At 39.1% G+C, this 14,858-nt stretch overlaps 1 protein-coding gene across 4 annotated transcripts in view; it reads right to left on the bottom strand.

Moving 5' to 3' along the window:
* sema3fb (sema domain, immunoglobulin domain (Ig), short basic domain, secreted, (semaphorin) 3Fb) overlaps window positions 1–14,605 on the bottom strand; it is a 62,355-nt gene extending 47,750 nt beyond the window's left edge. For all 4 annotated transcript variants that reach the window (XM_055221645.1, XM_055221644.1, XM_055221647.1 and 1 more), the window contains exons 1-2: window positions 14,247–14,605; window positions 11,975–12,153 (exon numbers count right to left, since the gene is read on the bottom strand). In XM_055221645.1, the coding sequence (XP_055077620.1) occupies window positions 11,975–12,107 (133 nt within the window). In that variant the 5' untranslated portion in view covers window positions 12,108–12,153; window positions 14,247–14,605. The remainder of the gene's footprint in view (window positions 1–11,974; window positions 12,154–14,246) is intronic.
* Between the last annotated feature and the right edge of the window lie 253 nt (window positions 14,606–14,858).

Raw genomic sequence — 14,858 nt, 5'->3', positions numbered from 1 at the left:
TAAAGATTTGTAGCTTGCATGTTACTAAAAAAAATGTTATCTGGTCCTGTGAGATTTAATAATGTTGGTATTTGACAAGACTACAAGTTATCACAACTTCTTAAAAATTAAATGTGGCAGGAATAGACATGTGGGTGTTTTATTGCATTGTATTTAAGTTTGTTTTGTAGTAGTTTAGTAGTTTATTGTGCTATTTGACCTAATTTCACTATTTCACTGTTGTTTTTCATATAAAATAGATGTATTAATAAGTAAAAGTGATTAAATACCAGTACAGTGACATTATCTCACAACCTGCCCATTCTCACCTTCCACTGGAATATTCACTTAAATAAAATAAATAAATAAATAAAAACTACTACTACTACTACTACTACTACTACTACTACTACTAATAATAATAATAATAATAATAATAATAATAATAATAATAATGACGATGATGATAAAAAAATATATGGCTGCAAGATTAATCACAATCAAATCAAACTGCATTATGTTTAAGTATCATCATAGTACCAAATAAATAAAACTGAAAAATAAAAATAAATAAAACATAAATAAAATAATAATAATAATAATAATAATAATAATAATAATAATAATAATAATAATAATAAACAATTAGGCTGCAAGATTAATCACAATCAAATCAAACTGCATTATTTATAAGTACCATCATAGTACCAAATAAATAAAAAAGAAAAAGAAAAAAATATAATAATAATAATAATAATAATAATAATAATAATAATAATAATAATAATAATAATAATAATAATAATAATAATAACAATTAGGGCTGCAAGATTAATCACAATCAAATCAAACTGCATTTTTAAAAAGTACCATCATAGTACCATATTTAACATAAGTAACATGTATAACGTAAAAAAAAGTAGTAACCTTGATTTAAAAATGAAAGTTACATGCGATTCATTCATGTATGACTTTTTAGTTTTTAGTCTCGTTGCCAATTCTTCTGGACGTGTTCAAAACGTGAATGGAATCCTATTATCTAATCTAATTGCAATCGTAATGTTTGGGGGTTTTTCCAAAAATCTACTGCCCTACTTAGAATTATAAAAAATCTAGCTTTTTTTTTTTTTTTTTACATAGGAGCTGGGACACAACCTTTGGCAGCGTGTAATGGTAGCAACAAGTGTGAACAAGTGATGAGTTGGCTTTTTGAGCAGCAGAAAGTCACAGCCTGGAAGCACAGGGGGAGTGGACATCTTCAAAGAGCGGTATGCCGGTGCGCCGCTTTAAATTTGATATGAGGAGTCAGAGGAGTCGGAGGAGGAGGGCTGGAGCGCAGAGGGAGGGGCGTGGAAGGATAATTTGCGAAGATTAAAGACAAGGCAGTTTGTAGCTTGCTGGATGAGTTGCATCGAGGCCGAAGGCGGAATTTAGACAGGTTGACTGACAAGTGACTATGGCTACAACGCAGACAAATAATTACTGCGTGAGCTAACTTTATGATTTAAACTGAAGGCAATAAATGTTTTCTATGACTAACTTGATGCCAAGACACTCCATATTTGAAAAGTGTTGAGTCAGACGTTAGTGTAGAGAGAGAGTTAAGCTTTGAGCAGTAACTATTGTGTGGTTTTGAGAAGTAACTATTGTATTACTGTCATATTTGTGCATTGCCATCATTCTGCAAAACTCCAAAACTTTTAGTCTACACTCAGCTAATCCTTTTGAACCATTGCTCTGGGTGACACCTTAATCGCCTGAACAAAAACATTAGCACTAAGAGCACGTAGCATTTCGCCCCAGCCCCACATGGAGAGACAAAGCCAGTCTGAGTCCTCAACCTGTTTATCCAGTCCACATTAATACTTTGTTTTCACAGGTGAGAATAGCCACCAAATCCCACAGGAAATCCTAATGATGCCAGAGCAGCAGGTCCTCGCGGCGGGCAGGTGTGGGGACCTACCTAAACTCACCGGGCTGGACACGTATGACAATGTGACTCCGGAAACCTCTTAAGTATTGTAAATAACAGGACAAAGATGACAGCGATGACAAAGATGACAGACAGGATCTTCACTTGACTGAAATTAGTAAAAGCGTGATTATATTTGACAATCCACCCATGACTTCAAATAATATTAGGGTTGTCAAAACTATAAAAAATCAGATACTGTTCGATACTAGTTTTAGTATCGAACTAGACACTCACAGGATAGAAATTAACCATTCCCGACATTGACTAGTATACACCCAAGGACCCAGAAAACTATGGAACATAACAGAAAATACTATGATTAGTTTCACGTCCTATTGTCTAAAGCACATGGGTCAAACTCAAGGCCAGCGGGCCAAATGTGGCCCTCCACATCATTTTATGTGGCCCTCGACAGGGTAAATTAAAAGGTATGATGGTCTTAAAATGTCATTTTATCAGGAGATGCACAGTTACACAGCCATATTTTTACATCCAGGAAAATGCATATAAAATATTTGTAACTTGAATATGTAATAAATACAGAAATAGTTAATTAACAAGTTTAAAAAGTAGTTAGATTTATTTTACATCTGGTCCTTTGAGAGTAGCCATTTTGCTGATGTGGCCCTCAGTGAAAATGTGTTTGACACCTCTGGTCTAAAGAAAGAGTGTGTTTTATTATCTCCTATTACTCCTTAGTAACGAAATAGCATTCTATGGCATACAACACATATGTCAAACTCAGGCCCCGGTGCAAAATCTGGCACACAGTGTAATTATTAAATCCCAGAATGCTTTGCTAGTATGCTGCAGTCAAGACCTGTAAGCACTCCTACTTTTCTGTTGACACTCATTAGCAACCAAGCTACGGGTCAACTCGGCTAAATGAATTGCTACAGAGAGAGACATAATTAATTTGATTTAAGTAAGAAATTAAGACGACTGATGTGTCTTTTATTTTAGATTTAATGTAATATCAAGCTTGAGTTGTTCCAGATTTTGTGTTTAAGCAAAACTAAAGTTTGTTTCCATATGAAAAGGTTAAACTTCACATGTTGTACATTTTGAATAGATATAGTTTGACCCATAAAATTATCTTTTTTTTAATTTTGCCCCACTGTAAATTTGAGATGACACCTCTGGCACACAACATCGCATCAGTTTTGCTGTTTCTAATGTTTGGACCACTGCATTAAACCCACTTCTAAGTAAGAAATGAAACTTAAGGTAGACTTTATTGACACTCAACTCTAGGAAAGTAAATAAAAGTATCTGAACAATTTAGCGGATATGTCCCGGTCTGTGGAGGAGCAGCCAGACAGACAACACTGCATCACAAGTCTTTGAAAGTGAACCGTGTGGATTTCACTGCAGGGAGCTGTGACGGGCCGTGTAAGCTGAGCCAGGGGACAGCTCCACAGGTGAGACCCCGAGCGAAGAGGGCACAACACGACATAACCCCTCACCGCCACGCCAGGAATCCCAACCAGCCTCATCCTCTCATTCTCCGCTGTTGCTACGCTGAGGCGGGCGAGACAAGTTCCAGCAACAATAACAGACAACGCAGTAGAGACGGCTATATTTAGATGGCCTTTTGTCACCTTCATTGGCCCAATTTTTTCACTTTTGCTGCCATAACCATGAGGATATTTGATTTGCTGCTCTGAATTGTACATTAGGGATGGAAAAAGACACAATTCAATCAAGATGAGAACGAAACAAGGTGAAATTTTGACGCGATTTATAAAAACATTTTGCGGTTTACTTCACAATTTTGGCCACGCACTTTATTTTTCACTTCATATTTTTGCTGTACTTGGAACTACAACGTCCCAAAGCAAAACTCACCAGCGTTTAACCTCATTTTTGTCCAAGCCAAATGTAAAAACATGGAAAGAAAAATCGCACAAGACGATTTTCCACATATGTCCTCAATCTTGTGGCAATTTTATCTCGCAAGATCTTGTGGCATGAGATCTCGTCCCATCCGTAGTAGTCCTTTCCTTTAATTCTGTGAAAAGTAATTTAATACGCCATGGCAGATAAATAATTCATTCTTTATTCTGTCACAAAGAAACTCCAGCTGCTGCGGGTTAGTAAGCGGAAAGAGGAAACATCATACTAATGATTAACAGTAAGCGCTCAATGTACCTGCTATTGATCATAATGTGACAGAAGAACACCAGAGAACTTTAGCGGCACACTGCACGCAAAAAGACCCCCCACGCAAAGAATCAACGACATTGGCTTACATTTGAACCTCAAAAAAACGCCAAAATCTCTCATATATGTACTGTAAAGTTGCCTACTCGCACCTGAACCTACACTGACAAGTATCGGACAGGTGCTGCTCGAAACCCATCCCTTCATTGATACCTTAGCCTCACGAATAAACCGTCGCGACCACCCAAGAAGCTCGCCATTCTTCTCACAACCGTGTGGCCATATGTCGTGAGATTCATGTTTAGTGAGGTGCCAAGCTGCTGTATTCTGTAGCAAACCCCAATACAATGACTCCAATTCATGAGCTTAATAAAGGAAGTCTTGTCCGCTTGTAACAACAGTTGGAACAGAAGAAGTGATATTCCATGGACCGCTCCGGCGATGTTCGGTCGGTTGGGGGGAGGAGGAGGTAAGAATCGCGTTAATGGTTGGATGAGATTGCATTATTATCGAGGGCAACGTGCGGAAAGGATTGAATAGATCCCGGCGTTTAGGAAAGCAAAAGAAGCAACCTCTTTCTGATCGTTATGTCCTTGAAATATCACACATTCTTCTCACACATAATATACAGACGGAATAATGTGAAAACAGAAATCTTCAACAATATACGCCTGCACCGATCTCACTCTGCGCTAGTTGGTGCGGACATAAATTGTAATTAGTGTGATTAACAAACCGTAGAGACTAGTTAAATGAACAGACCTCGCAGACAGGTAATCGATTTCTGATTTTTGACCTGCACGTTCGAGGTCACGTGACGAACTGCCCATTTAATTACCTCCGAACAACTACCTATTCAACCAGAACAGAATTTGTGGTAAAATATTGTCTGTACTGCATTATGTTAAAATGTGTACGCTTTATAAACACAAAGTTAGGTGTAAATGCTTCAAAGTGCTCATTTCAAACATATACAAAAGCAATAATATTTGATTAAAGATTCAAATATGAACTGATAAACTAATACAGAACATGTTTGTAGAGGTTTAAACTCTTGGTGCAATAAGATTCTTCCATAAAAAGACAGAATAGTTATTTATTTGCAGAGGACATTCTATTATCTATGTAACTGCAGCCTTTATATTTTGATAATTGCGCTAACTCCTGGCACGATAAATGATTTTCAAATGTGATATTTTGGTGAAGGAAGTACAGACGACAAAAACGATATTGAAGAACTGAAGAAGCGGTTTGGATGAGCAGCGAAACGTCTTCACTCGTATAACGATTTGTCCAGTTGACAGCAAAATTTCGTCTTTTGCTATGATAACACTGAAGCCAAACCATAAAGCAGAATTATCCCCCAAAAAAACTCATTTAAATGCACCATATGGTTAAAAATTATGAGCTGCAATAAATAACAGAAAACAGAAAGCAACATGTAAGCAAATGGTAAACGTACACAGACACTGGGGGGGGGGGGGGAATCGCACCGCCAACGTGTGGGTCAGTCGGTCTGACCACTCGACCAATTATGTGTACGTCAAGAGTGGGATTCGAACCAGCAACCTTCAGATCAACGCACAAACGCTCTACCAACTGTTTGTATTTGTAATGAGTTATAAAAGTTCATAATTCAACCTTCTTAAGCTCAAATCTTCTCATAGAACAGAAAAGGAACCAAGATTTTCTCACTAGTTCAAAGAAAATAACTATAATAAATACTGGCCCACTAAAATTATTGCTCAATTTGTCACATATTGAACAATAAGTTGATATAGTATTTATTTAGGAAGCTTAAACAAAATCTTTAATTCATGTCCTAATGGAAGATAGGGGTGGGATTTAATACGTTTTCTTCTTCCCCACTCCTTTTTGAGCTTAAATACAAACAATTTGTGAAATGTGCTTTAAGTGAACTGCTACATGTGCTCGAAATAAATAAATAAATGAAATTAAATGAGTTGTGACAGGTCTAATATCAACAAAACCAAACAATAGAGAGACAGAAAGTTAAAGAGGAGTCTGCATGTCCTTCCACAAATCTTAAACACTATAAACCACAACTATAAAACGTCTGGAACTGTATTTTTGATGTCTGCTATTAACAAAAATCTAACGCAGCACAACTAATATATAAGTAAGTTGGCCTTGTCTCTTCTTAAAAGCCGAAGACATCAAAAGAATTCACTGCGAGCCAACCAAAACTGCACCCTGGTATGCGTTCTAATTCACTTCTAACGACAATTTATTAGATCCGTGTAAATGCCACGATGTATGTTTGTGGAATGCAAATGGCGTTGGCTTTCATGTCGCGTTGACAGCCACATCCCAGCCATGTTTGAACTCACATTAGCAGCGTCACCACCCTGCCCGCGAGGTTCAATGGTTAACCACAGCCGCACAAATGACTGCTCGCTGTATAACCGAGACTGACCGTGGTGCAATAAAGCGAAGGTCTGAGGCAGGGCCAGCCAGGGCACTCGTGGTTTTCTGCAGACTTCATCATTCATTGTGCTGGTCGCTGTGGGGAGCAGTGTACAGAATCAGCATGCACAAACAGTAATTAGAGCTCACAGCCAGAGTGCAGGCCAGTGGTTTTGTGGCTTGGAAAGTGAAGCCAGGATGTGTAAAGGTATCCCACGAGAGGACGGCAAAGAAACCACAAACAAGGAAGTGATTTATTTAATTATCTACACATTTATTTACTTACTGAGACCGCTTGATTTGGAATTGTAACGCCTGGTTTTAGAGTTACAGCAAATTTACGCACTAATTTGCGCCCGATACAGAAAACAATCTTTTTTAATCTATAGTTTACAACCCCCCGGTGGATTGTAAACTAATAACGTCCTTGCTGGTACGACTAGACGCGTTGTCTTTCATGTAAACCTGACGAGGGCTTAAGAAGGACGTGGCCACATGAAATATTTGTGTGTAGCTGTAAGAAGGAGTTAAACTTTGACTAGCAAATGGCTGTATACGGGCAAACCCAGATTCGCACTGATAAAGCCCATGGACTAATTACAACAACAGTCGCACTTCAGGTTGTCAGCTCTCTCTAGCTAAAACTTGTATTTGCACAAAACAGAAACAAGTATAAAGACCGCAGTCTCCTTCTCCTGTATCATTTTACTGTAATTATTCAAACAATTTACGCAGCCTTTGAACCGGCAATCAAAAAACGCAACGATTATCGACTCACACAGGCTGTAATTATACAGATAACAGGACCTCTATAAACGTTCAGTTCTGAAATGCGTGCTGTTAGTTTATCAGTTTATATTTTACTGTTTTTTTTAAATGTTCATGCTCCTGAAGCTGTTTATAAAGTGCACGCAGAACAGAAGCATCATTTTGAAATATAAATCCTAAAATGGTGCCGCTTACACTATATTGAGGCTAGATTTTAATGTCTATTGCATCTTATTTCTGCACCAATTCACCGTAACATAACAATTTACTAGACAAACTGTGTATTTATCAGCGTATATAGCACTAGCAAGCAACATTTTGGGAGGTATTCTTCTATATGTTTGGTTGCTGAACATACAGTGAACAAAACTGACCCACATATCTGTATTGTCCCAGAAGATTTGGCTCACGAGTTTGACCAAGCATGCACTAATCCTAATAATGTTACTGGTAATGGAAGTGCCTGTGTTATACGTGATTCAACAGTGCAACCATTTTCATTATCACCCAGGCAGGAGGAGGTGAAAGGTGCTAATTGTCAGTGCTGCTCTTTTGAAGCACAAGGCATGACTCCGGGTACACTATATTATGCATGCATGCTTTCAAAAAGAGACTTCACACATCACCTGTATCATTATGCAGCTACTATCTTATTACAAGAGAACAGATAGGAGATGTCGCCTCATTTACACCACACAAGATATGAAACATTAATCATTTCAAGGCAGAAATAAGGACAGTCCTTTGCTGCACTTTTGTTGACAATGTTTTGTATTGCAGTGTAAGTGGAATTCTGTCCAGGTTCATACCAAAAAACTGGATCATTATCTGATTTCTGATTATTAAAATGTCATATATACACAATGAAACGCTCCAAAAATCAAATCTATGCATTGTTGGCAGTGTATACTAAAGAAAAATGAGGAAAACATTTGGATTTCATTCTAAAAGTGCAAAAGGAAATTGAGGTTTTGATGTGAGGAAAACCTGACATAGCAAAGCCCTGAACACAGATTGAGATTTGGATCAGTTTTACGCATGACCGCAAATATGTTGAAGGAAATGTGGGCTAATGAGGAATGAGGGTAGCGATCTACAAAACAAGCTACGTCCATTCATAAAAACCAAAGCGAGCAAAACTGCGAAAAGTATTAGTGACATCATGGTTATACGGGCTTTTCGCGCGCTAATTCCGAGCTTTAAAAAGGGTCTGCTTAAATGTCTGTGACCTCACCTGTGATTTCAATAGCATGTTAAAACTGACACTAGCACATTGTGAGCGGTCGCAGGTGACACGTCGAGAATGATATGACTCTTGGGGCTCACTGGCGACAGCAGTCTCATCGTAAGTAAACCTTAAACGCCAGGCGATTATCTACGGTAGAATGGACTCCTTCGCTCCCATCAAAACGCTTCTCATCTGTCACTGATTACAACTGCTGTCTACGGTGGGAGAATTATTGCAAACTCTGCCATTTCTAGTGCAGCTTATGGGGCTGAGGCATGATAAGAGAGAACAAAGTCTAATTCCAAGGTTTAAACTGAAACTTTTGCCAAGCCAGATGTTTCACACAAGCAAAGAATAAAGATGGCTACGTGAACTGGCGCTGCAGCTGACAATTATTTTACTAATCGAACAATCTGTATTTAATTTTATTTATTGATTGCCATTGAATTGTTATATTTACTCAATTTAACCCAGATGGAGTCTGTTTTTTACGGTGTGAAACTTACATTTGTATAAGGGAGGAGCCATTTTTTTCAACTTAAAAATTAGTTAAAAGATAATCGTGAGCATCCACTGAGGAAGGCGATAGTTTAAAAAAAAAAAGTAGGCACCAGAAAAAAGGTCACACACCGCCTTTCGGTAAGCTTTTGCAATGTCACAAGATTTATTTCCATCCAGTGTTGCATTAATTTTCCACCAAGATCTTGCATTGATGATGGTAAAGTCTGACGCTGCACAAAGCTTCTCCAGCACATCCCAAAGATTCTCAATGGGGTTAAGGTCTGGACTCTGTGGTGGACAATCCATGTGTGAAATTGATGTCTCATGCTCCAGAACCACTCTTTCACAATTTGAGCTCGATGAATCCTGGCATTGTCATCTTGGAATATGCCCGTGCCATCAGGGAAGAAAAAATCAATTGATGGAATAACCTGGTCATTCAGTATATTCAAGTGTCAGCTGACCTCATTCTGCTGAACCTAGACCGGACCAACTGCAGGAGCCTCGTACCTTTTTGCTTAGTTAAGACTTTTTTTTTGGGCCAGGCAGTTTCATATTTTTGCTCTTTTACATTATCTTTGCAAAGGTGCTCTCTGGGCCAGTTTGAATAGGTCTGAACTGTTGCTGTTGTTGCTGTTTATAACCAACCAAGACTTTCATTAGCACAGAGGTGTTGACCCCTGGCACACTTGGAGCTACACGCTATGCAAAAACAAATCATTATGTCGCATGATTGACTCTACCTGCTTTAACGGGGGTGAGAAGGCCTCCTAAACAGGGGTCAAAGTTCTTAACCTCGCCCTTTAGCTACTGTGTGAACGTTTATTTAGCTTCACATCTGCGGTTGTGATTCCTGGTTGTGACACGCTGCCATAACCACAAACAACAAAGTCAAGAAGCACTTTTTGACATTCTTTCCCTTACAAAACTTCCCATAAAAAAAACAAAAAAACAGCTTCTGTCAAAACCTGTCGTGAGACTTGAACTGCAATAACGGAACACACGATGCAGAAGGGGGAGTGCAACCGGCTTCGCCAAGGTAAGGACCTCTTAAAAAGCAATTAAGGTAGAGAAAGTCATAATATTGAACAAAGAAGGGGTGCATTCCACTGAGAGATGCAGCAGCAGCAGACTGTGAAATTCATATTGACTCGAGAGGCAAACACACATAGGTGAAGCAAAGGAACCTGGCTCTTTCCAGTCGGCTTGTCAAGGCACAGAACAGCGCATTTTTACCTCCCCAAGTTCAGTCATCCAAACATCTACACCTCTATAAGGGCTTACAATAAGTCGCAGAAGGGGCTATAGAGCAAAAACATGTTTAAAATCGTTTCTATATATGTTTTTGTTCTAATTTGACAGTGACAGAGCAGACACAGACATGCAAAAAGTCAAACAGACATTCAGTTTCCCATTCATTCTTCTGGGACAGTTTAGAAGAACTAATTTTTTGTTTATTTCGTGACGTTATTGCTGCCAACCCCAATAACCTACCAAAAATACAGACATTTCCAGCGATATACAGATCTATTTTTGTATCACACATGTCTTTGGACGATGGGAGAAAGCGGCGACATGGAGAAAACTGCACTGCTTAAATACAAAAAAAAAAATTAACAATAACAAGAACTTTACAAGCCATTGAATTTTTGTGTGACAAAAATGTCCCAGATATTTTTTAAAAAGCAGAAATGCTGAGCTCTGGATGTGTGCTCAGCGATGTGTTAAATCCTACTTGATTAAAATGGGCAAATGCCACTTAATGAAGAGAAGTTGTACTCGGGAGCTCTGGGAAATGAAACGCAAAAGCAAACAAGCGCGCCGCGGCTCTCCTCCACGCCCCCTTCTCACTCCGGCGCTAATCAAAGTCCTCATCTCAGCAGGACCAGCCTTGGGGACAGCAGCTCTGCATGAATGATCCTGGCAATTTGCTCCCTGTAATTCTCCGTAGATGCTTCAAGAGTGCGCTCCGCCAACCTGGCAACCCGTTCTACCTATTCTACAACCCCCCGTAAAGCCCACATCCTCTTTCTCTCCAGGGAATAATCACATAATGGTCGGAGTTATTACATGCGTCTTATTATCCCGTCTCCCGCTGAAGGATTTGGAAGTTAGGATAGCTTAAAGAAACAATAGTGCGTTTGATTAGCTAAAACAATAATCAGGGAATCTGCCGAGTGCGCTGCCGCTAACTGCATGTTTGACTTGTTAATTGTTTGTACAATACGGTCCAGTGAGAGCATCTGGTGAGGATTATATGGGCTGTAGGTCAGAGGAAGGGGCAGCCAATGGAAACGGCATGATGTGTTTGAGCGGATACTGTCGAAATAGACAACAGAGACATCACACGTTGTATTTAGAAAGCTCGCACATCACAACATCTGCGGTGAACTTGAGACAAAGAGACCAGCATATCAATCAATAGAGCTGCAAGATTCGTCTCAATCAAGTCAAAGTTGCTATTTGGATGATCGCAAATAGGAAATCGCAAAGAAAATGATGTCTAAATCAATCCTAATCCACAAATCTACAGAGAAACAGATAGAAATCAATGTTTATTTACTGTATAGAACAATAGTGGATCTGTAAATCTGCACTGTGTCCACTTTAAATTCATAGCAGAGCAGGAAATATACACTAAACACCGGCTTTTTTCAACTGTATAACAAAATACACATCACTTTCTTGTCATTGTAGGACGTTCAAGTCCAAGCAAATCAAATTTATTCAACTATAACAGCGGCGGATATTGCTCACTTCAATTTCATTCACAAACAATCCACAGCACCAACCCAACTGCAGACACCAAACAACAATTCTATCTGCAGCAGCGCAAACAGCACTTATTAAAAAACCCATGAGCAAATACGAAGAGAAGCCTTATGGGAGCTTTCCGCAATATTCCACTAGATCTCTCCCCACTCTGGCTTTACCTTTGAATGAGATGAAGACGCGGGGTGCAGCGAGCGGATCACTGATGACTTGGTTGGTGGTGATGATGTTCCCCGAGGCCAAACTCAACAGGGCCAGAGTGATGTGGACTGTCCACACACTGCTCAGAGACATGGTGGACCGCAAGTAGAGTCCTAATGTTGGCACAAGGAAAAATAATCTGTGGAGATAAAGAGAAGCATGAGGAAAATTATGATCATGTTGTAAACAGATACGTTCCTATGGGAGTAAAAGTTTGTGTTTAGTCTTGATTATAGAGGATATGATCAATATGCTACTTTTGCATGTCTCCAAAACAGCAACTGCGATTATTTTGGAAATTAAATCAGATCTTGGAGCGTTGTTGATTATGATTTATTTTTAAATGGGTTAATTCTGACATTTTTTTTTTTTTATTTAAACATCATGCTTCATTCCCACCAGCCACTTTTCATGATCAAGTTTCACTGGATTGGAGCCAAGTCTGGAGCAGTTCTTCATACTCCAAGCATATTCCCATTTGGAAGGAGTTACATTCATATTGTGCCATGCCAGAGTCTTCTTGTCTCCAAACATTCCCGACCCATGACACTGGATGTTGCTCTGTAATTATGGCTTCACCTAATACCAGCTCTGTGCTCAAACCTCATGTTTATTACCAAACAACACATGACCAATTGTTTAACACCATGTTAGTTTACAAAAGGGGATTTCTGGAAAAAAGAACTAATGATGCAAAATAGTCAAAGCAAAACTTTAACAAGGCATTGGACAATGCTGAGCCTGGTCAACAATTAGATGTTTAAAAAACAGCAGAATGCACTGAAGAAGTTTAAAGAAAAAAGAACATCTAGAAGTCTAGAAGTCTAACCCCTCACCCTCTCACCCAGTGCCCCGACAAGAAATGTAAATCTGTGTCAGCTGTAAACCTGTGGCCCTATACATATATGTATGTATGTGTGTGTGTGTGTGTGTGTGTGTGTGTGTGTGTATGGATATATATATATATATATATATATATATATATATATATATATATATATATATATATATATAGTATTGCTATGACTGTTATGTTAAAAATTGTAACTATTATGTTTTTAGCACTTATTTCTTTCTCTAGAGGCAAATTGCTTGTGCAATTGTCCAAATGTTCATCTTTGAGTCAGACGTGGATTTAAACATTTAGGTACATACATTTATGAATAAGTTTGAACATTACAGTTCTCATATTTGCAAAGCGCCCTTCATTTAAAATACTTTACTTTAAAATAATGCATCTCATTAAAGCCAGATTGCTCATTAAATCTAAACATATGGAACATCCCTCTCATGATACGCTGTGGGGCGATTCAAAGTACTCTTTATTCCAGCACATTTATTGACTAAATGATTACTGTACAGTAATGGCCTAAAGGGGAACTTCAACACTGAGAATATCTGCAGTAAATTATTGCTGGAAACACCTGTTCAAATCATGGATGTTTACTACTTATTAGGCATCCAGCTGTTTGTTTTGAAGGAGGCCAAGCCATTCACACATGTGAATCACCAAACAAGGCACAGTGGCACATGCTGCAGCCACACAAAGCTCTGGATAGTGTTTGTGTAAATGTGCACAGAGTCAATCATTTCATGGAGTAAATGGGAACAGAAAGAGCCTTAATAAACACAGAATAGCATTTTAATTCCAAAAAGAATGTGTGGAAATTGCTTTACACCTTCTGTGGAGAGGCATGTCACACCTAATGAGACTGTCAATTTATACATTGTTTGTGTCCCAGAGTTAATGCCAGACTCACTGTTATCAACATGGACACAAATGCACAGGGACACATGGGCCAAGGTTCAAATAAGTCTAATGATGTCACAATAACTGTTTTCTTTTTCCAGGTAAAAATAAGTTATTTCTCAAACAAAAGACAATGTGCCTAAAGGAATTCAGTTGAATGGATGAATAAATGATAGTTGTGTGTTTGTTAAGTGCTGCGTGCTCCACTGTGCCATGGAGGAGATGTGTGCGCAACAGCCTGGCAGCCTTGGCTACACATGGACGACAGAACTGTAAACAGTCTGGTGTGGAATTAGAGACACTCCACTGCAAATAGAGCCACTAATGAAGAGTGCCAACAAATAACGTTTCACATTGAGTATAATTATGATGTAGAGCTATGTCTTAAATGTATAAGGTTTTATATTGAGCCTAAGTGCAGAATGAGCACTGCTCAACAAAAGCAAAGTCAAGATTTTATAAAATGTGCAAAGAAGATTTACCTAGTCAGTGCTGACGTGTGGAAAAGTAGAGTCCAGTCCTACAAGACATTTAATAAAACAATCCCAAAAGAGTCCACTCCAGATAGAAATCCAGCTGAGCGCAGGACAGGGCTGTACCTGCGCGCACTTTGGTTATTCCTTAGTCCTTAGTCCTTACGCAGAGTCCAGGCGAAAACACGTCATTTATTCACAACTCTTTGCGTAGTTATCGTGTGTCGAGCACACTCTGTGGCACGGAAACGATCACCATCTCGTGGGAAAAGTGACGCGCTGGAACTAAGTCCCGTGTGAGACACAGAGCGGTCCAAGCACGCAGCGTGGAGAGCGGGCTGCTGCTCGGCTAAAGTTGTGCGCTCCAAGCTGATCCTGAGTCTAGTGGGGCGGGAGGCAGGCGCAAGCAGGTGGATGCGCTTAAGCACACCCACGGGGCGGGCATGTAGGCTGTGTAGGCGCACTGATTTACTGCTCTACTCCACAGGGTCTATGAGGAATATGCGCTCATGTGGCACAATATGTAGGCGACTAGTAGAAGTGGAAACAGAAGTTAAAACGCAATATTTGTACATTAAAAAGAAAGAGTAATGTGTCAAATAACTTGGCCCACATTAAACC

Source organism: Periophthalmus magnuspinnatus, chromosome 5 (genome assembly GCF_009829125.3).
Source record: "Periophthalmus magnuspinnatus isolate fPerMag1 chromosome 5, fPerMag1.2.pri, whole genome shotgun sequence".
Lineage (NCBI taxonomy): Eukaryota > Metazoa > Chordata > Actinopteri > Gobiiformes > Gobiidae > Periophthalmus > Periophthalmus magnuspinnatus.
This window is presented reverse-complemented; position numbering and strand designations above follow the sequence as displayed.